Here is a 21,619-nt window from a genome sequence, read left to right on the forward strand (position 1 = left end):
TCGTGAAAGATACTACTGATATCCTGTCAAAGCGCTAGCAATTACGCGCGCCTCCATCTATCTATGAGACGTCAATCGCCCCTCATGCCGTGTGATGATGAAAAAGGGAAACCCATCCGTCATGATCCTGCAACTGTCTAGTTGTACAGGTCCTCGTCCTCACCACCAGCGCCGAAAGTGTTCTGCTCACCGCCACCCGCTGCGTTCTCAGCGTCGGGGAAGCGGAAGAAGCTTGATCCACCAGAGTTCTTCATTGACTGTGCAAAGGCCTCGTACCGGCGGATCTCAACATCGGTGACGGAGCGACGAGCGGAGCGCATGGCCTCCTCGAAGTGAGCCTTGGTCAGCACAGGTACTGGGTCCTCCTCGTCTACTTCCATGTCGACATCCTCACCGGCAGCCTCGCGAGCCTTGCGGCGCTCGATGTCAATCGCAATAGACTGCTTGATGGCGAGCTTGACCGCACGCTGGGTGACGAATCCAAGATCGGCACCAGAGAATCCGTGGGTGTTCTGGGCGATGAAGTCGATGTTGACATCCTCGGCGACAGGGGTCTTGCGAAGCTGAGCCTTGATGATGCTGGCACGCGACGCCAGATCGGGCAGAGGAACGTAGACGAGAGTGTCAAGACGACCAGGACGGCACAGAGCATTGTCGAGCTGTTCCGGTCGGTTGGTGGCACCGATGACGAAGACGTTCTTCTTCGATGTCATACCGTCCATCTCGGTAAGGAGCTGGTTGACGACACGGTCAGATGCACCACCGGCATCTCCTTGAGATCCACCACGCGACTTGGCGATAGAGTCCAACTCGTCCAGGAAGACGACGCAAGGTGCGGCGGCACGCGCCTTGTCGAAGATGTCACGGATGTTGCTCTCAGACTCACCGAACCACATGGAGAGCAGCTCGGGACCCTTAATGGAGATGAAGTTGGCCGCGCACTCGTTGGCAACAGCCTTGGCAAGAAGCGTCTTACCAGTACCAGGAGGACCGTAGAACAGTACACCTCGCGATGGAGACATACCGAACTTGAGGAACTTATCGGGGTGGTCGACTGGGTACTGCACGGACTCAATGAGCTCGCGCTTGACTTCCTCCAGACCACCAATGTCCTCCCACCGGACGTTGGGAACCTCGACAACGGCGACCTCACGAAGGGCTGATGGGTTGGATACGCCAAGAGCGAAACGGAAGTTCTCCATGGTCACGCCCAGTGAGTCCAGAACCTCGGCGTCGATGGTGTCCTCGTCGAGATCGATGAGGTCCATCTTCTCACGAATCTGCTGCATGGCAGCCTCAGAGCAGAGCGAAGCCAAATCAGAACCAACGTAACCGTGAGTCTCGGCAGCGATGGTCTGTAGGTCGACGTCGTCACCGAGCTTCATGTTCTTGGTGTGGATCTGCATGATCTCGAGACGACCGGTAGGGTCAGGAATACCGATGTCGACTTCACGATCGAAACGTCCGAAACGGCGGAGAGCGGGGTCGATCGAGTTGGGTCGGTTGGTGGCGGCCATGACAACAACGTTCGAGCGAGCCTTCATACCGTCCATTAGGGTGAGCAGTTGCGAGACGACACGACGCTCGACTTCACCGTTGGTCTTCTCACGCTTGGGCGCGATAGAGTCGATTTCATCAATGAAGATGATCGCGGGGGAGTTCTTCTCGGCCTCCTCGAACGCCTTGCGCAGATTTGACTCTGACTCTCCGGCCATCTTGGACATGATCTCGGGACCGTTGATCAGGAAGAAGAAAGCACCGGTCTCGTTGGCGACGGCACGAGCCATTAATGTCTTACCGGTACCGGGAGGACCGTACATCAGGATACCACGCGGGGGCTTGATACCGATGGACTTGAAGAGCTGAGGATGCCTCAGTGGCAACTCGACCAACTCTCGGATCTGCGCCATCTGCTTTCGGCAGCCACCAATGTCGTCGTAGCCAACCTCGTTGAGGTTACCCTCCTCGTCCTCGCGCTGGATGGGCTCGCCCTCGCAGTGGATGACCGTATCTTGTGCGACGATACCGAACTCTGGTGGGTCGACCTCGACGACCTTGAACTCCACTTGTCGCATACCGCCGCGGGCTGTGAATGTGTCGCCTTGACGAACCGGTCGGTAGGCTTCGCGGAAGTATGGGGCAAGGAAAACGTCGAACAGCGAACCGGTGATACCCTCGACGGTGTCGGCGATGGGAAGGACTGCAATGCGCTTGGCCTGCAATGGAGTTAGCTTTGAACCAGCACTTCAAAGATGCAGCTACGTACGTATTTGATGTCAGGGCACGGGTGGATGGTGATAACATCACCGTGCTTGACACGCAGGTTGTGGCGAACGACACGGTTTATCCGCGCAGAGCCATCGTCGAGGTCGTCGTCGGCGAGCACGATAAGAACTGTGTCCTTTCGCTTCTTGCCCTTGACGAGGACTGTGTCACCACGGAAGAGCTGGAGCGTCTCCATGGTGTTGTTTGAGAGGGCGATAATCGAGTTGTCATCGTTGACGGCGTCGGTGACACTGCAAAGTCAGTATGGCTTCTTTGTGTCGCTTCGTGGCGACTTACATCAGCGAGTTTGGCTTCTTCTTCTTCTTGAGGATGGCAGTTGCGGTCTCGTCGTTCTGTGGCGGATCAGTAAAGGCGGTCTCAGACGGGTGTTTGGCAGTGCCTACATCCTTGGGCTCAGCGCCATCGGGGTTCCTGGAGTCTTGTTAGTCGCGGTTGCAGACAGGCGGCTGGTGGCAATGCACGTACTTGGAAAGATCCACCTTCGGCTTGGAGTGGTCTGGTTCAGCGGACATCTTGCTGATGTGTCTCTATGGAATGCTGCGACTGTACTTTTCCGGTGCAAAGAGGGACGCCGGGATTTGCAGCGCGGTGGGATGGGTTGTGGGTGGGGTGGGGGGTAAGATGGAGGTGATGGGTCTTTGGTGTTTGGGGCGTGGTGGTTTAAGTAAGTTGGAGCTTGAACAGTGTCGGTGATCTCACTGCTCGAGCTAGCTTGATGTTGCCTTAGGGTCCGTGCTCCTTCCGCCGCCGCAACATTGGAAGTTGCTGGAAACGCTTAGACAAGCCGGCCTACTGGAAACACTGTGTCCCTTTCACCGTCAATTGCTTCCCGCCTCCCTCGGAAAGGCCCCATGCGGGCCAATCAGGCCCGCATTGTGCTACTCTGCGCATCTCCAGAGTGAGACTGGCGTTGTTACGCGTCCGACTGGAGCCTGCTGCAGCCTCATTCGCGCCACCAAAACGCCAAGAAAGTCTCCATATCGGTCCTTCGTCAGTGCGCGCGATAAGTAAACCTACATGTCCGTCAGGTACACGTAGACCATAGCAGTACTGGTACCCGTTCAACGCTTGCCAAATCCTATGCGTACCATGGGTAGCTATGGCAGTTACTCTCTGGCACACATATAAGGAAAGAACCCTTGCTGTTTCACATCACGATACTTCTGGATGTTTTCAGATTGTTCATGGTTCGCCTGCATATTCTAGTCTTTCAGGCTGCTGACTGCTTTATGGTCCCTGGCCTCATGATCACGTTGCAGCACCGGATAGTGCGAAACTTCACAGCTTGACAGACTTACACCACGACGAACTCGATCTATCTTGGTCACGTTCTTCTAAGTGAACAGCTTCGGAGCGATGTAGATCTGTATCAGGATATACTAACTTCTTGCACTAGACATCTTCACACGTCCTGCTGTTGCATTCCAGCAGACGCTGCACACGCTTTCTTCTCCATCTCGCGCAAGCACGGCGCTTGGAACATATTGCCATACACGATGTTCTTCACAGTACCGACAGCGACTAGTAGCCACAAAAGTATGACACTGGCACCAAGTACAGTACCCAGAATCCTGAAGAATGCGGATGGCAGTTCCTGTCCGATGGTAATGGTAGACATTGTAAAGACGCCAATGGGAAAGGTAAAGCCCCACCAACCCATATTGAAAGGGAACTTGCTCCGACTGATTGACGCGACAGCGAAGAATAGCCATACCAAGCCAAAGCCCCATAGCGTGATGGCGGTCATCCAGCCTAGTACGTAGAGAACTTCGCCGGCCATTGGATGCAACGTGTTCGTCTCTGGAAAGGTCTTTGAAGCTTGGATTCCGAGTTTCAAAGCGGCGTATCCGCCCTGTCCCATAGGTCCAAGAGGCAGGAAGACACTGACGATTACTTCCTGAGATGGAAGATTATGAATGGCGAGACGGTGGAAGTACATCACCATAACCACGAGTGCTAGTGGCACGCCCATACCCCACAGCACATAGCTGGTAACTATGGTGATTAGGGCGTGGTTTGGTTCAGGTAGCACTGACGCGACAACGCCACCGGAAGCTGCTGCAACGATGCAGGCTACGATCGGGAGGAGCCAGGCTGCTGTCATCATATCGTGGCGGTTTTGGTGTTTCGTCATCCTGCTGTGATGTCAGCTGGCGATGTTACTTCGTTTTTGTCACTCTGAATATATAGTGCCAGACTGTTACGACCGAAAGCAAACATGGATCAACTTACATTTGGAAAGGTAGCCAGAGGCAGCAGGCCACGCTCAGTGCAACATCGACCCACCACATGCCCCACACAATATACGGTGTCGAGCCACCCCAAGCTGGTACGCAAACAGTAGCGAACATGTTGACGATGGTAGCAAATCCCATGGGTATCGTGCCGAGAAAGAGCGATTGCACCGGATGCCGAAGCATCAGCGTCCATGTCGCGGGGTACAGTGCGTATCGAAGGATGGATATCAAGAGAATGATGGAGAATATGAGAACGTTGAGAGCGAAAAACGCGATACTGAGGGTTCTCAGCGAGCCATGGTAACGAGGGTAGAGCTCAGAGAAGGCATTGAGCAAGATCGCGACGATGCCTGTACCCATTGTGACGGCGAACTAGGCTTGGTCAGTTTTGTATTCCGCTAAAGCTGCGAGGGGATTCTCATACCCATGATGGAGTGAAGTTTTGGACAACGCGTCGCCAGCCCCGACGGTCGGCAGGTATCAGCCACTTGGGCAGCACTTGAGCATCTGCAAATTGGTCCTTGCCGCGAAATGTTTCTCCTGGCCGTAGACGAGCCTCACGTTGTATCGCACATGGTGTTGACATTCTGATGAGATCTGACTGGAGGGTTGGGGTTGGAAGAGACCACGGGTGATTGACCATGAGAGATTGGAATCAGAGAAGAGGAGATCACACTTCACTTATACAAACAACCGCAGCTTAGAGTCATCATATTTCCAGGCTAGACTTTTCATTCTTCACAATCGCCTGTATCTTCGTCGAGATTTGCTGATTATACGGCTTGCACAGGCCACAACGGCCGGTTCCTCGGCGACGGTCCGAACTTCGTTACGTCAAACTCGATTACTCACACCATCGCGATAACGTTAGGAATAAGTTCTCTTCGTCCACGAATGTTGTGCTAACGGGTTTCTGGTTACCACGATTGCGTGATGGAGGGTTTACAGACTGAAGCCGGAAGCCCTTGAGCAATCTGGAAGGGATGATTGATGCTAGCTGAACTAGGTCTAGAGCAAATTGCGGCTTCCGGACTGCCCAAGTGCGGAGGCGCGGGCAGATAGGAGCACTCCACGGGCCTGTTCGTGGTCTTCGCACTCGAGCCCTGATGGAGCTCATCGCTGCAACGCGGTGTTCTGCTCCGCACCGTGGTAGTTGCACCTGTGAATGTGCTGCTCTCGCTGTCACTGCACACGCGTTTCATTACATCCCGAAGCGACACCGAAGACCTGCTTTTGTAGAGTGTGTCGGTATTGCTGACGTTGCTTTCACGGGTTTACTTTCTGACCGGCAACGTCGCGTTCGTTGCTTGGTTGCCGGATGAGGGAGCAATGTCCCTCCTAGGGCCATCGTCGCACCTGCCTGGCATGTATCGTCAGACGTACATGCTTTCGGGTTACGTTAGGTATGAAATTTTCTGTTCCGACATCAAATATACCACAATGCGAGCTAACAAGTTCTGTCAAGCCTACGGGTCGGGTGTCACCAATGCGACTCTGTATTTCTTTCATTGGCAGAGTTGCGATCACACGAACAGATCACACACAACTTCTGTCAGAAATGTGATCACCAGTTTTCCAACTGGACAGAGCTGAAGCATCATTGCCGCAAACGTAAATGTGCTTACGTCTGTGACGGGTGCGATGGAATCTGGGAAACTGCTTGGCTTTTTCAGAAGCATGTTGAAGCATTCAATGTCTGCAAGATATGCGAGCGGCACTTCGACACATCCTCGAACCTAATACATGTAAGTCGATGCCAGCTGTTGAGACGCAACCAAGGCTGATTGCGTATTACAGCACGAGCTGACGCATCGTAAACCTGCCTACGAGTGCCTCGCTTGCACACGCAATTTCACCACCTACGGAGGAATGATCATCCACCTTGAGTCTGGTGCCTGTTCTTCCAGTATTGACGCATACGACTTGGCGCTCACGACCGCGAAATGCTTCCAAGGAGCCAAATTCTTCATACATAAGGAAGATCGAGAGGCCATCAAACAGGGCATCGACTTGCTGCGAGTATTTCGCGAGCAAGGTGGTAGCACTCTTGTCTTCTGTTGTCCTACTTGCGGCACCAATTTCCCGAAATTATCGAGTATGTTCATGCACGTGGAATCGCCTGCTTGCTCTCAGCAGCTGGGCGAAGGGGCAGTTGGCAAGCTTCAAACGTGGCTTTCTAACTGTCACAGTTGAAGAACAGCTTCACGACGAGGTTATTACTCATCTCGACGTTTCCAGATACCAGCAACTTCTATGATGTACATTAACAACGTCCGCGGGTATCCGCATTTGACCTTCATAAGGGCTGGTCAGAATTCGTGTCGCATCTTGCTGCATACACATCAGAGAATCTCAAAAAATGAATGCTTAACAGAGTCATGTATACTTCTTTGCACGAAAAATGCGACACGAGCTGTTGCAGAAACAATACATGTGTTCGGTATTACTTTTCAAACAAGCTACCTCTACATTTCTAAAGTCTGTAGGTTCGAGCCAGTGGCATTCATCTTCGCCTCTGCCATCAACATCCTCTTCTGGTCCAGGTCGAAAACGATATACGCCCCTTGCATGAATGGGGCACCCAGGCTCGCGAAATCGTCTCCATCCGAAGGAAACATCGGTAGATAGCACCGGGTGCCGCTTGAGGACGAGTCGCGTACCAGCATTGCAGCCAAAGGAGTACTGACTTTCGCTCGGTTATTGTTGAAACCGAATGAAAGGCTCTCTCCGCGAGAGCCTAGATCGCATGACACACTACCCAGCTGACCCGCCTGCTCATCGAAGGTCGTACCTACAGCCATAGCTATAGCGCGGAGTGAGGCCGAGGGAATGTTCAGTGCTGGGTTTCCGGTATCGATTAACACTGGGGGTAGACCGCCTCGTGGTGCCAGGTCGACATTGGAGCCGGAGAGAGATGAGTCACCGCCCACTAGCTGCATGGAGCTCCAGTTGATTACAAATTTCGATGCGACTCCATTGTTGTTCAGCAAGAACGAACCTGCATCTTGGAGTTGACCTTGGAATTTAGCCGTGTCAACGCCGCTAAACACAATGGAGCCTTCTGGGTTACCTGTCGAAAGTTTTGTCAGTGGGATACACGGTAAAGTAGATGCCGCGACTCACGGAAGTCATTCATGAAAACACCATACACATTGGCGTCGGTCGCACCAGCATCTCTGAGTTTGGCGGGCGTGTTCTGATAAGTCGGCCGGACGACTTCATTCTCAACAGGTCCGATACCTAAGATAGGGAACAGTGGAGTGTCGGCTGGTAGGGAACCTTGTTCGATAGCTCCCAGCTGCGCATTAGATATCGTCTGCCTCCCAAGTGTCAATGCGGTAGAAACGAATCGCCCTCGGAACGCAGCACCATTAGCGAAATCGGTGTTTAGTTCTACACCGACATCTCTAAGGCTACTATCTTCGTCTGTGTTGAATGAGCCAGTGACGAAAAGAGTGCCGGAGCATTGTTGCTGTTGGTCTTGACATATACGACTGCCAGTCCTTGGGATGATGAGATCGCTGCTTCCCGTATCCAAAACTGCTGTTATCGACTGCGGCGGCGTACCGACTCCTATCGAGATGAGAGGAACGAATGAACCGGCATTGTCGATATGCTTGATAGGCATTGACAAGAGTTTCGGAGTTTGCGCCCGTGCAATTTGCACACCAATGAGGAAAGATATGCAGAAGGCGACGGTAGAGAGCGGAGATGCCATAGCAAGCAAGTAGGACGAATGCACCGACAGAGATGAATAGAACTGATGATGTATTAGAGTTGCTGGAGGACTAGTCGGACCGGAATGACCTCGCCGTACTTACTTTTGGCGAGCATATCTATACCCAACACACTGGAATCCTACCGAACATCCCATAGACAATTAGTCGAGTCATACCGTCTTTGGTAGAATCGGAAGGAGTCCTTTCGCAATGTCGATGCTAATCGTTCAAGCTCGAAGGCCAGCAAAAGCACCACCCATTGGCCAGCCTCGAGCCCGTCAATTAGGAATCCCCACAATCGCTGGAAATATCTCCATCGCAATAATCTACCTGACGGCTGCTAGAGAGGTCAAAAACACAGGTGTGGCAAAGTTGCCCGCAAAGGGTCAAGTCTGCCGACAAATATGAAGGCATCTTGCAGCAATAGTACAGGATGCCTTGTCCGCAACCGTCGCTACGTCGGAGCTACAGACACCGCGGGCTTCCCACATAGATTACTTGTTTCGGAGGATGTTTCGTCTCGAATCAGTGGGAGCAAAATGGAAGAGCAAAAATGTAGCAAAAAGAGAGTTGTCTCCCCACCATGAGTCGAACAAGGGACCTTCTGATAACAGCAGATATTACAGTCAGACGCTCTAAACCAACTGAGCTACGGGGAGAATACTTCAAAGCGAAGTCGTGCTTGCTGGATGGAAATTTTGCCAAATTTGTCATATATTATGGCGTGTGCGTGGCTAAGCTCACGGACTTCGGGTTGTGGCGCGCTGATATGCAAGAGTGGGGTCGAAGCGGTTCGTGTTCCCAACTCGCCGATTGCTGACCTCGGAACTCAAAGCGAAGAACACGACACGAACCGATTCGGAGACACCTAACATCTACCTAGGTATACCTGAGTGGAGTTCGATATCATTATCTACAAACCATGCCTTCCCCTATAACCGCCAAACAATCGCTAGAATACACCACTTGAACTATCACTCCTAGCCCCGCCACACCGCTTCAAGCACGCACATGAAGCTCAGCGGGTCTGCTTCCACTCTGACCACATCAAACCTCTCATCAGCCTGCTTGAAGATATCTTTCCACGCCTCCACCGGCCTCTCCTTCGCATTGAACAACGCCATCATCCTAAGATCAGTAGCTGTACCAAAGCCCTGTATACTCCTCGGCAATTCCTCCTCGCTCGGTCCCTGCTTGCCTACGTAGTCGATGAAGATGACGCGCGCACTAGGTTTGAGTGCAGGCCGAAGCGCTTGCAGTATCTTTACTGACTCGACATCTGGCCAGTCGTGGAGAATCCACTTGAGTATGTAGATGTCTGCTTCTACGGGCTGTGGATCGAACATGTTGTGTGTGCGGAAGGAGACGCGGGATTTGAGCTCCGATGGGAACTCTTTCTCGAATACTGGAGCGACTTCTGGAAGGTCTTCGACGACGATTTTGAGCTTCGGGAATTTGGCTGCGAGGACGGCGTCGTCGTGGCCAGCGGAACCGGCAAGCTGATCGTTGTTAGTCACAGGAAAGAGCTGAGATCAGCAGATACTCACATCAACAACTGTGGCTTCACCGGCAGCCTCCCAATCAACAGCATTGAGTATGATGTTCTCGGTGTGGAAAAGGTCCTTGATGTACGCCATGAACTTGACAAAGTTCCTCTGCCGCCATCCCTTCTTTTCACCTTCGCCATCGTTCTCAATGAAATCCCAGCTGTTATCATAGTCACCCCACGCACCGCCAGAGTGACAGAGTCTGAAAGCGGTCTCCTTGATGTCTTTACTCGGCTCTGCCTTTCCTTGCGAATAGCGACGCAGAGCCTCAGGAAGCAAGAGCATAGGTGGACCCGTTTCATCCAACACCGTCTGCACCAGCGCAGATAGACCAGGGTCCTTAGCCAGGGCAGCAGACCGTGAAGTGTGTTTGACCGAGGTTGCTGCAGGCGAATCTTTGGCGAAGAAACGCATCGTAACCGCATGGTCGATGACACGGCTCACAACCTCTAGAGGGAGCTTGGTGTATCTCGCTATCTCTTCGAACGTCGCCTCGCCATCCACCGGCACTGCGCCCCAGAAGTCGAACTGATTCAGAATGTTCAAGCACGCCGTGTCTGGGACGGCCATGTGCACGTAGTTGAACACACTCTCGCTCGGTCCTTGACTCAGAATCCACATGTCCTTCAATGCATCCTCGAGGAGTTGTCGGGTCATGAAGACATCCCCAGGAAGTTTCTCGTACTTGATCGGACTGTCGGCCGCAAGAGTGATGGGTGTCACTTTCTCCGCCTCCAGCTGCTTCGTGATCTTAGCAGCTAGCTCGCTGATTTGGGCCGCGAGGCTGTTGAGTGTTGCGATCTCATGCTGTTGGATAGAACCCATGTCGACGTCGTCTGAGTTAGACTTGGAGCACTTGAAGGCCTGGAGTAGGGGAAGCTGTGCCCTTCGTTTATGGCACAACTATGGCCGCTATATGTCAACTCTCGCCGGGACCCGAGTAGGAGCTGTCTCCGTCATCGGGACAGAGGAACCCCGGTACGTCGACCATATACTAGTATTTTCTCATCATGCTATGCTCTGCATCTTTTGCTCATGGGAACTGGCTAGCCAAAACCATTGTAGACGGCGGAGGATGCAGCTTTTGATTGGCACGAACCAGACGGGCAGTCGCGCGAAGAGAGCCTAGGGCAAGAGCGAGCTCGGAGTCGCGTCCGTAAACATGTACCATCAAGGCACGATGTTGTAGCCGCTGCATCGCCAGTGGAACGATCATTGAGACCGCCAGCGCTAATCAGATCATCTTATCAATCTGATAAGATTTCTTCCAGATCTAGACCTGGGTCGCCGAGGCAAGCTGCTGCCGCTTACAGGCAGCGCCCCGCATCACGCGTGAGTCTGAACGAAAATGAATACGAGCATTGTGGACCCTATCATGATGATTAGTGATAGTCTAATCTGAACTGCGACTGTGATGAAGGGTGAGAACTCGACGGGGAAACATATCACAGATGCAGGAATCAATGGCATTGGGTTAGTGACACAGTATACCAACACACGCGCGTATGGAGGAGCTCTGATGCTGAATTTGTAGATAAATGCGTTTTATTTCGAGACATACTGCGTCCCTCAGACGGACGTGTTACGTCAACTCTCCATATCAACATCGCGGCTCATTTATGTCGTCTAGAACAGTTCATCTAAAGCCCGCGGCGCTATGCAAGCACAAATCCATCAACCCCCCAATTAAACATTCGATCCAAAGAAACATGATAATATCAACATCCTATTTTCGTCCAATGAGCTTGCTGAGCCCACTCTTCTTCTTCCCGTCCTTCTCCTTCTGGTCTTCCTCCTTTACGCGCGCATCCTCGGCGGCACGCTCGTCCTTTGTCGGTACTCTGGGCTGGTCCGCGAAGCGAATACCGGGGGTGCGAGGCGTAGGTGACAGTGTCTTCTGGCTAGGCTCAGCGGCACGTGAGTGTGTACCACGGCCAGTCTCCATTGGGTCACCAGTCTCCTCATCTTCGGAGTCAGACTCGGGAGTATCGTCTTTGCCGACACCGAGAGCGCCCAGACGACGCCTTCGCTCCGCTGCTGTTTCGCCTTCAAACCCTTCTTCAGGCTCATGTGATGGTGGGATAGCGGAACCGCCTGAAGTCTCAGCCGGAATATTCTCTGCAGCTAGGCGACGTCGGCGCTGTGCCGCGGTCTCGCCACCCTGATCATTAGGTCGGTCCTCGAGATCCTGGCGTACAGAGTGGAATGGTACATGCTCGTCGTTACTGTCCACCAGCGTCAACCCTTCGGGGCCACGTGCGTGACCCTCCTCCCTGGCTGCTGGCGACTCGATCTTGTGAAGTTCTGCCTCTCCCTCTTCACCGACAACCGGGGGAACGTTGGCTTGCACGGAAGCTGCCCGACGGCGCTGTTCTGCAGTGTGATCTTTGGCGTCCTGATGGGCGGCATCCTTGACTGCTTCAGGAACATCGCTAGCTTGCACAAACTTCGCCCTGTCTTTGGGGTTCATTTGCGACATTTGCTGAATAAACTCAAGCTTGCTCATGCGACGACCACCAGCTGTCACGGTGAAGCGAAGTAGGTCATCATCTTCCTGCTCTTTCGCCGCCAATTCCGCTGCCTTCTGCTTCTTTTTGTTATTTGCGGCTTGAGTGCCGGATGCTCCAGCTTGTTGCCCCGCGGGCACGCCCATGTGAGTTCCCATCCGCTTCAGACTCTGTACAGCACGGCTTGACGTTTCCACCATGGACTGACCGCGAGGGTTTGCAGGACGACCATCCTTTCCTTTCTTCGGGGCAGCTGGAATGTCATACTTCTTCAAGACCTCACCATCCTCGTCTTCGACAATAATGGTATTACCATATTGGTAAGCAAGAGCGGGGCCATGCTTTCCGGACTTTTGTGCCGACTTCTCCGCCTTTGGAGGTTCCGCAGCCTTGTCCTTGTGACCATGGCCTGTGTAGCTTTGCATTCGATTGCGCCAAGTTTTGTGAGGGTGTTCAATGGCGTTCTCAATCCGGCTAGGTGCTTCTTCAAGGGCACCGCCGTGCTCGTCTTGTGACACGCCACCCTGAACATGCTTTTGACGCATGAGCTCTTGTGCCCTCTCACTATCGTGCCTTTGTCTCTCCATGCCGTGCTCGCCATGACTGTCTCTTACGCCGAGAACGTTCCCTTCTTTGTCTTCAAAGACGGTTTCATGGCCCTCCTGGTAGATCTCCTCCTCTGGTATCCGCCTCTTCATCTTTCCTTTCTCGCTTGACGAACTGTCGCTAGAGATAGCCATCGTGTCAGCAAAGGTATCGGTGTCTTCCTCGGGGGGTATCGCTTCCGCCTTCTCTTCGTCGCGTTTACTGGGGGCAATAGCTGACTGCGAAATTGGTCCACCTGGACCTCGACCAGCATCCCAACGCCTTCCTCGGCTCGTAGGCTTCACAGAATTGCTGTCTTCTTCCTTTTGACGGCGCAGGAAGCTGTTACCGAAACCCACCGCTGCGAGTTCCGACTTTTCATCCAATGACGATTCAGAGGGGCGGCGAGCCATGGAGGATCTGGAGCGTGATTGAATACGGGGAAGGCGGTCCATCCAGCCGGGTCCATTCTCGTTGGCCTGAGTATAGGACATCGAAATTGTCAAAGTGTTGATGCGCTTTCCAAGGGTGAAAACGGCGATGGAACTTCCGTGGACAATGATACTGACAATGACCAAGAAACATGTGATTGGCCATATCATCTCAATGATGTTTAAGTGGTCGGATCCTTCCTCTCCTGGCTTTGGCAACTCGGCCAGCGGGCTCGTGGTATCGGTCTCGAGTTCGGCCCTTGCAAGGATTGCGACAAACAGACCGCCGACACCAATGGGTCCGAAATGACCAGCGAAAGAAGCTTCGCGCCAGGTCTTGATATCGGGAATGACTGGTTTGAGTGCCAACATGATTGGTATACGGCGGAAGAAAAGTACCAGTATACCAAGCACCACCAAACGCCATGGCGAAAGCCCGATGCTTGGCTCGTTAAACAGTTGCCAGGGAATGATGGATCCGAAGTAGACGAAGAAGGCCAAGTTGATCAGCAGATCAATAACGTTGGAGACGTGAGATTCTTCTGTCTTCTCAAGGAACCATCCGTCGTTGGAGAAACCTACACCGCAGGCGAAGCCCACAAGCAGATCGTCCATACCAAGCAGGGCACCGGAACCAGCGCAAAACAAGGCCAGGACGAAGTAGAACACGAGGAAACTCTCTCGATCGATAAGGTCCTTCTCGTGGGCCCATCGAATCGCGCGACGCGCAATGTATCCGACCATGACTCCGTAGAAGGCACCGAAGACACACTCGTAGAGAATAGTGTAGCAGAACCAGTGAAAGGCTACCTGGTTAGCGTCTGGCCGGTAGTGGAGCAAGTAAATGGCCAAGTACACGAAGGGAAAAGCCATGCCATCGTTGCAGCCAGATTCACAGGACAGCAAGTCTCGAAGATGCTTGGGTACTCGCTTGGCGAACTTGCCTTTACCAACGACAGACGATGCCAAGACAGGGTCGGTGGCGGTAACGCAAGCTGCAATACATAGACTGTCAAGCCAGTTGAGGTGGGAGTTGAACAAGCCCCAGATGAATAGGCTAGTCACTAGCCAGCCAAAGGTCATGACGGGGAGCAGTAGTGCTACGATAGACTTCCAATGTTTCTCCATGTACGCGCGAGGCAACTCGACACCGACGGCGAAACATTGCACGACAAGGACGATGCGCGAGAACTCCAGAGTGATCAAGTCAACATTGCCCCAAGTCGACGGGTCTATCAGGTTGGCGGCGTGTGGGCCGAATATGATACCACAGATCGTCGCGACCGTGGCTTCACCAATGTACAGACGCTCTTTGATCACGGAAGAACACAGCATGAACAGACTGGTGAAGCCTCCAAGGATCAGGTAAACCAGATGCGGCTTGGTGATGGAGAGATGGTCCCACGCCATTGCGACGGTTTGTTCCTCTCACTGTCCCTCAGGCTTATACGAAGTGTGTATGTGTATGCGCGAAGACGGTTCGACGCGCTCGATGGGTTGGAGGGTAGGCGAGCGAGGGTCTCGCGGGCGAGAGAGGGTTATGTAGGGAGGAAGTTGGCACTGGGGCCGCGCTGTCGTGGGAGTCGGCCAAAGGAAGAGAAAGATGGTAGCGAGACCGAATGCATGTATATGGGGATCCGCCCAGACGCCGGTCCTTCACAGCCGTGTTTGGCGAACGAGGGTCTATGGTTAAAGGTCTGTTGGCGACGAGTTAGTCATGTTATGGGATGAACAAGAAAACCCAAGCCGAATGCTTACGAGTTCAAGTGCTGCTCGGCAACTGCATCCGAAAGCTTGGATGGTGCGCGTGGTAGTCGGGTAGCAACCAAAGTTGAGCACTCACTCAATGCTCGTGCGCAGATTGCAAAAACAAAGGCGCGTTTCCAATCAAGCCACTCCAGTCGCGTCTCGCAGGGCGTCGTCGTTGTCGCACTCTTCAGCTCTACAGAGAATGAGCGGCAGAGGGAGAGATTAGAATACGATTATCTCTCTTCTTCTATGCTAAAGCGCTTGGTACTTGGCAATGACGTTGGTTGGCTCCAGGACGGAATAGCCATCGCCTAATCGGACGCCACCGAGATTCAACAGCCACACCGTTGCTCCATCTTGCATGCCGAAGGTTCGCCGAACATGCGAGAAGACTGCCGCTCTTTCAAGAACTATTCTACACTGTGCGTCCAGCGCGAAAAGCGTTGAGAGGCAGTCAACATCGCAGTTCCTTCTTTCCCCAAAGCTGGGGGCGGAGAGCACTTCGCTCCGATAGGCCGTGCTCCGAGCCGCCCCAACTGGTGTGCCCAGCCTTGGACGCCCTCGCTCTGCGGTTCCGTGGAGGACTTCTTCACTTCCGTCTGTCGTGGTGCTGCGCGCGAGGCCACCTGACAAAGACTCCTGCACGATGCTTATCACATGATGCTCTTGCATGCAGGGTGCAGCACCCTTTCTGCACCTAGGCCGACCAACGGAACTTCAGTCAGCAAACATGATGAACGATGGTTGGCTCGATGATACGATTCATGAGCCCTGGCCGGTAGAAGTCCACTGACTATCGCTAAGTAGTCCGGTGAGAACACATGGGCCCCCACGAACAGCCGCTATGCAGAGATTTCCGCTCTGGAGTTCGCGGTGAAGGTAGGTCGTGTGCTGAAGGGTAGAGGGTGGGCTTTTGTATACTGCCTCGCATGCTCGCGGAACCAACGTCATCGGACATCCGCAAAGCTGGAGATACTCTACCCCATGGTTTCAAGGTAGATATCCTTCAAGGCTCGAACGCGAACAAGGACTGAAGAGTGGATCGAACATGCCAGGGAAGTCGCGATCTCAACACCATACACCCCGGGAATAAGCCTTCAACACGCGATGCAACCCCAGCGCAGCGCAAAACATTAATCTTCTCAGCAATGTCCCGTTCACGCGAATTTGGCACGTTCAGCTCCCCAGCGTTAATCGATCGATCACGCAAGGATGCAGGTGAAACCCTAGTTCTCAACACCATCTCGTTCCCTTAGATTTCTCCATGCAAATGTCCGATCTACCATCTACTCAACAAGGCCAGCATGGCCACGACCATCGACGTCATAACCTCCTTCCACACAACCTACTTTACTCCGCAACAATCCTTGCCCATCAAAACCTGTCAAGATCTCGCCAAACGGTCCGATAGCCGCGTTTCACCACGGCAAGTCTGCCGTCTACACAATGGTCGGCAGGAACACCAAACGCTGGTCACCCTATCCAGGAGCCTAAACTAAGGCAGAAAACGCGCTTCCGCGCACAGAACTCGCGGTATCGCGAATTCATACTTGGGCAGGTTAATGAGGCTGCAGGTTGGGTAGTCGTGCAGAATTCCCCGTTGATAGCAACCCAAATACGAGAGGCCAAGACTCACAGACGTGCAAAGTCACAACAACAAACACAACAACAACAGGAACGCGCGCATCGCATCTAGATGCACCGAAAAAGAATACCCCTTTCCTCGTTCCCAGTACCTACTCCACAATCTCCACATACGTCACTTCAGCAACGGGCGACTAAATGCAACATTCCAGGGCTGTGCCTGAAATGTTGAAGGAGTAGATGGTAGAACCTAGTTGTTATAGTTGCGGATGTAGAGATGGTGAGCCTGGCATGAGGTAGGCGGGCTGACCTTGCAACACGGAACCCAAGGCAAGGCCCGTGTTTGATGGATGTGTCCATGCTTGACTTGATGGGCGTTGCGCGGGCGCTTAGCACGGGGAACACGGTTGGATGACGGGTGAAAGATGGATGTTCGTGACGTGTGAGTTGGTTGTTGTGTATCAATTAATGGTCATGAAGGATGCTGAATCAAGGTATGCGAGATTAGCTACGAAGAGGACGAGAATAGATTTTGTATGTCGGTATGATCTATGTTTGAGACATGCGACCTGGCTCTGTCTATTGCGCTGTGCAGTCTGATAGACGTATGTAACAATACATCTGTTGATACAGCCCTTCAAGATAGGCGTCCGGAGTTAATTTTCTTCAACACCCCTTGCACGCGACAACCAAGCCCAGAGGAACGCACATCGTAAATGGTCATGGATATGAATAATATGTACGTCGTGATATTTACAACCTATGTGGTCGACTAGATATGATGATTACGGGAAATGTGAAAGCGCGAAGTTGGGGACCTAAGGGCCACCCATCTAACATGAAGCTTGTGCCCATGAAACAACAAAGCGCCTGGTCCAGCGAAGGAACATCCCAGCGAACCCTTGACCCAAACACGCGAAACAGCCCGAGAGCGAGCAATGCGACAGGAACGAAAATGCGCTGCAGAATTTTCCGAATGCACCGTGGTACCGAGGGAATTCCCCATATCTCCCAGACAATGAATGCACAGACCGCCTAAAAGCGAAAAGAGAAACGTCGTAGATGTAAGTAAAAATGTATATGCATGAACTTGAAAGAGAACGTAACACATGACGTCATGGGAGTATGGTGATGCTCAATGGCCGACAGGCAGCCAAGTACGGCGCTCATCCATACTCCTGGCGGTGCGACCTCCTGGCGTCAGGGGGATCTCGACGCGCGCTCGGTCGTTGCGCTCGGGGTCGCTGTCAGAATCGTCGTATGCATCAGACAAACGGGAGAAGTAATCGGCCAGACCACTCGTCGGCGATGCGATGCTTTCGTATAGAGGAGGGGGGGTTTCCAGAGGAGGCGGTGGTTCTATTTCCGAAAATGCGGGTGGGTTGAAAGAGGGTACGCGCATGAGGTGAATGGGTCTTTGCACCGTGGAGTCATTCGGCCCGCCGATGTGTGCTGCTTGTGGGCGGGTGAGATTTGGTGATGGAGTTGGTAGTACGGCGTCCGAGTTCCCTCTCGAGCGACCCAAAGAGCTCAGCGTAGGTACAAAGCTGGTCGGTGAGTTGCGCCGGGATGGTGCATTGGGGCATCCGCACTCGGGTACCCGTGTGCCGCTCAGGGCAGGTTCGGGCGACGAGTACGCTGGGAGCGCTGTGTTGGCTTGCGTAGCTTGACACGAAAGGATATGGAAGGGTGAATCGATCGAGATCTCGAAATGCCTTCTCTTAGTCGGGTCGGTGGCGTCCGGTTTCGAAAGGCGCATGACAAGCTAGTCGATTGTTAGTGTGTACGACAATGAAACCCAAGATTAGACGTACCTTGATCCAATGGTGCACCTGTATGTTCTGGTACGTGGTGTCGAAGTGCAACTTGGATGACTTGTCCTTCTCTTTGAGGTTGTGACAGCTTGGCAGTTGCACATTGAACTCCATCTCTGTAGGCCCGATGTTTGCATCTCCTCCAAGATCACCCAGTAGGTTGGTGGGATCTTGCACCTGCACGTCCTCGCCTCGAGAAGCGGCTGCCCGCTGGTCATAGGGGACACCCCCTCCAGACACTATCCGCATCGTACTGCCGGGGAATGTACTGGTCGGTGGGCCATCCGCCCGTTTCTCGAACAGCTGAACCTTACGGACAGGCTCCATTCGATGGACTCGCTTGTTGTTACAGAAGTACTCGACGTTCTCCGTGACAAACACTTTGATACGATGACATTGCACTTTCGCCAGTGGGGTCAGCTTGAAAGCGATAGGAACCTGAGCGCCGAGTGGGAAGGATTTGCCGGAGATGACGATGTCGTAGTGTAATTGGTCCTCCCAGCTGCGGCTGATCGCAATAGGCTCGACCTGCTCTAGTGACCCCTCTGATGGCGCGCGGATCAGAGTAACTTCCTTTGTTCCCATGAGGTTTGTGCGGAAGGCGCCAGCGCGTTCTACAGTCGCTTCCAGCTCGTACTTGACGGAACCAAGGTCGACATCGATGGTTTCGGGAAGGTGGCTATCCAAAGGCAGCTCGAAGTTGTACATGTACTCTCCGGGGTTAAAGGTCCTGTAACCCTTCTGTGCTACCGAGGGGCCGCCTCCAGGGGTGTCGCCCTTACCGAAGCTTCGCGATTGGTTGACTTGTAACGATAGTCTTTTGGCCTCTTTTGTCGTTAAATTCAGCGAAGAGTTGTTTGGCGATCCAGTCAATCCGTTAGAGCCCTTGTAGAGTTCCACGTGATCTGCACCAGTGCCGTTCTCTGCAGTGGGGAATTGTGAGTTAAAGAATGGCCATGTGTGGCTCATCAGAGTATCAACCTCTTCGAATTCAACCTTCTTTGGAGGAATGCCTGATTACAGTTAGTTTGAACGGGGAAAACGATGAACGAACGTACCTTCTGGCCACTTGGTCGTCGCTTTACCTCTGAACTTGAGCGTCACAGCCTTCAACTTCGCGGGTTTCGAAATCTTTAAGCATAGTGTTCCACGGAGCATAGCTGTACTTCGCTCCGCGTGTTCGGCTTGCTCGAAGCCCCGTAGGAACAGAACCGGCTCTGTGAGTTGCACGTTCACACTGACACCACCACCTGAAGCCACTGGCTTCTCTTCTGGTAGGCTCTTGACATTGGAGATTATGCTCTTTGCGGATGCACGACCGGAAGACCAATGTGACTCGGCGACTGACGGTCTCGGCATGCCTGCTGCAGCCAATGTGCCTCCGATTGCGCCTACTGCGCCGCTGCCAGAATTCCTCGTGAGCGACCGCATGTCGGCGGTGCGTGGTTCTGGAACAGAGGCAACTGAGTTGCGGTTGCTGCTAGTAGGAGTCGTCGACGATTGAGGGGTAGGTATGTCTGTAGTTTCGGGCTTGGAGGAAAAGTGGGTGTCGATAAACGACCGTAGGAAACGTTTAGCGCCGTCGCGTGGGGCCGCCAGCTTTTCTGTGAAGTACGACTGACTAGTCGTCTGGCGCCTCTGGCTGCGAAATAAAGTCGGATCAGGACCGACGTGTGCGATGTGAATGCGGTGCGGTCTGCGATTGCGGCCAGCAAAGATGCCGCGGTAGGTTTTCTTGGGGGTGTCTAAGTGGTCGGGTAGATATCGTAATCGGCCACGTTCAGAGTAGACGGTGTGGTACTCTGGCATAGCGACGATGCGTTAGTGACTTGAGGTGGAGGTGGAGGACAGGATCAAGGTGTGGTGACAAGGCATGCGGCGTGTTGTGTCTTATACGAGGTGTAATTCAGGAAGCAGAGAAGAATTTGGCTTGTGCAACACCTCAGAGTCATGAGAGGGGTACAAAGGCTTCTTGACCACGGTAACCCAAGCAGGTTCCATATGGATGCTTTGGGAAGGGACGTTGAGGTTGGGCGCTACTAGGACAAAGGGCCCGAACGCGGTGAAGGGGGAGATGAGACAAGGACTCACGAGCAGAGACAGGGTATCCAAAGGCGTGGGTGAGGCTACCTAGTTAATGATGTGTAAATGCGATCAGCACGACAGGCCACTGTAGGGTAGTGGAGCGGTGAAGTCGCCGGTGCGTCGGAAGCGTGCGGGAATACCCTGGAGCGAGGGTTTGCGCTGGCGACAGAGAGGAGTTTCCTGCCAGGACAACAACGGCGAATAACAGGAACTCGCGGGTGTTTTGAAGTGAGTTGCAGCTAGCCAGCGAGCAGGCATGTTACGAGGACGCGAGCATGTCAGACTAGGGCAGTGCAGGGACGGCGAAAGTGTACCGGCGTCGAGCGTCGAGCGTCGAGTTTGCAGGGAACAGACGGATGACGCGGACGGTGGACGGTGTGCAGCGCTGCTGGTCGGCGGGGTCGCAGCAGCTAGGATGATGAATTTGAGATGGGCTGCTACTGCTCTAGCAGAGGTATATCAGTGGGTACCCGGATGGGGTAAGGAATGGTCGTGAGGGCGTGCAAGCAGCGCATCAGGGCAGGATATTCCCGCAGCGGGTATATGAGCGTGCTAGGCGTTACTAGGAGCGGCATGGCAGCGCAGCAGTAGCTTGCGCGGACGGAGGCTCGGATGCATTACATCATGCTGAGCACCAAGAGTCTGCAAGACTCGATGCAGGGGTCAGATCTCAATGGGCATCTGCTAAGGCTGCTTCTAGACCCGTTGGCGGATAGCGACCGACTACGGCATACCCGGCACGTTACCTTGATCGACGACGACAAGGCGTGCTTCATCCTGCCAGTAGCACGCACGGATGGCAAAGCCCCGACAGGCACTGATTACAGTATGTATGCGAGCACGCGCCCATGATAGCTGACAGGATATGGCATCGCTTAGACTCCAAGATGGCAGAGCCACGCTGGGCATGGGCAACGCGCAATCTCGCGACAGACCAAGCGATGCTCCGCCAGCGCATGGGCGGAGAGTTCGTCTTCCTTGTTTTGGAACTATCGAACAGATGATAGATCATGCCCGGGCATCTTGTGCCATGGTGCATCAGAACAACCACATAAACAGGGCGTCACCTCCCACG

The 21,619-nt window shown here is 53.4% G+C and overlaps 7 protein-coding genes and 1 non-coding gene across 8 annotated transcripts; 1 reads left to right on the forward strand and 7 right to left on the reverse strand.

Annotated features, from left to right (window-relative positions):
- Positions 1 to 137: 137 nt before the first annotated feature.
- CDC48 (AAA ATPase cdc48) lies at positions 138 to 2,798 on the reverse strand (the record flags this gene model as incomplete). Its single annotated transcript, XM_051442787.1, has 5 exons — positions 138 to 2,216; positions 2,267 to 2,516; positions 2,563 to 2,618; positions 2,670 to 2,697; positions 2,752 to 2,798. 5 exons carry the CDS (start codon positions 2,796 to 2,798, stop codon positions 138 to 140), a joined length of 2,460 nt encoding a protein of 819 aa, XP_051306375.1.
- An 890-nt stretch (positions 2,799 to 3,688) lies between these two features.
- Positions 3,689 to 4,883, reverse strand: J4E86_002227 (uncharacterized protein; the record flags this gene model as incomplete). Its single annotated transcript, XM_051442788.1, has 2 exons — positions 3,689 to 4,421; positions 4,519 to 4,883. The coding sequence occupies 2 exons, from the start codon at positions 4,881 to 4,883 to the stop codon at positions 3,689 to 3,691; spliced, it is 1,098 nt and encodes a 365-aa protein (XP_051306376.1).
- A 2,105-nt stretch (positions 4,884 to 6,988) lies between these two features.
- On the reverse strand, positions 6,989 to 8,151 carry J4E86_002228 (uncharacterized protein; the record flags this gene model as incomplete). The annotated part of the gene is made up of 2 exons (XM_051442789.1): positions 6,989 to 7,593; positions 7,647 to 8,151. 2 exons carry the CDS (start codon positions 8,149 to 8,151, stop codon positions 6,989 to 6,991), a joined length of 1,110 nt encoding a protein of 369 aa, XP_051306377.1.
- Positions 8,152 to 8,815: 664 nt separating this feature from the next.
- J4E86_002229 lies at positions 8,816 to 8,901 on the reverse strand. The gene has a single exon. It is a non-coding gene; the product is annotated as a tRNA-Tyr (tRNA).
- Positions 8,902 to 9,222: 321 nt separating this feature from the next.
- On the reverse strand, positions 9,223 to 10,614 carry J4E86_002230 (uncharacterized protein; the record flags this gene model as incomplete). The annotated part of the gene is made up of 2 exons (XM_051442790.1): positions 9,223 to 9,741; positions 9,790 to 10,614. The coding sequence occupies 2 exons, from the start codon at positions 10,612 to 10,614 to the stop codon at positions 9,223 to 9,225; spliced, it is 1,344 nt and encodes a 447-aa protein (XP_051306378.1).
- A 901-nt stretch (positions 10,615 to 11,515) lies between these two features.
- On the reverse strand, positions 11,516 to 14,722 carry J4E86_002231 (uncharacterized protein; the record flags this gene model as incomplete). The annotated part of the gene is made up of 1 exon (XM_051442791.1): positions 11,516 to 14,722. The coding sequence occupies one exon, from the start codon at positions 14,720 to 14,722 to the stop codon at positions 11,516 to 11,518; it is 3,207 nt and encodes a 1,068-aa protein (XP_051306379.1).
- Positions 14,723 to 17,780: 3,058 nt separating this feature from the next.
- J4E86_002232 (uncharacterized protein) lies at positions 17,781 to 20,268 on the reverse strand (the record flags this gene model as incomplete). Its single annotated transcript, XM_051442792.1, has 3 exons — positions 17,781 to 18,410; positions 18,460 to 19,472; positions 19,518 to 20,268. 3 exons carry the CDS (start codon positions 20,266 to 20,268, stop codon positions 17,781 to 17,783), a joined length of 2,394 nt encoding a protein of 797 aa, XP_051306380.1.
- Positions 20,269 to 21,168: 900 nt separating this feature from the next.
- On the forward strand, positions 21,169 to 21,548 carry J4E86_002233 (uncharacterized protein; the record flags this gene model as incomplete). The annotated part of the gene is made up of 2 exons (XM_051442793.1): positions 21,169 to 21,370; positions 21,424 to 21,548. 2 exons carry the CDS (start codon positions 21,169 to 21,171, stop codon positions 21,546 to 21,548), a joined length of 327 nt encoding a protein of 108 aa, XP_051306381.1.
- Positions 21,549 to 21,619: the final 71 nt, after the last annotated feature.

The sequence above is a fragment of the Alternaria arbusti genome (genome assembly GCF_024043155.1).
Source record: "Alternaria arbusti strain BMP 1465 chromosome Unknown scaffold_2, whole genome shotgun sequence".
Classification (NCBI taxonomy): Eukaryota; Fungi; Ascomycota; class Dothideomycetes; order Pleosporales; family Pleosporaceae; genus Alternaria; species Alternaria arbusti.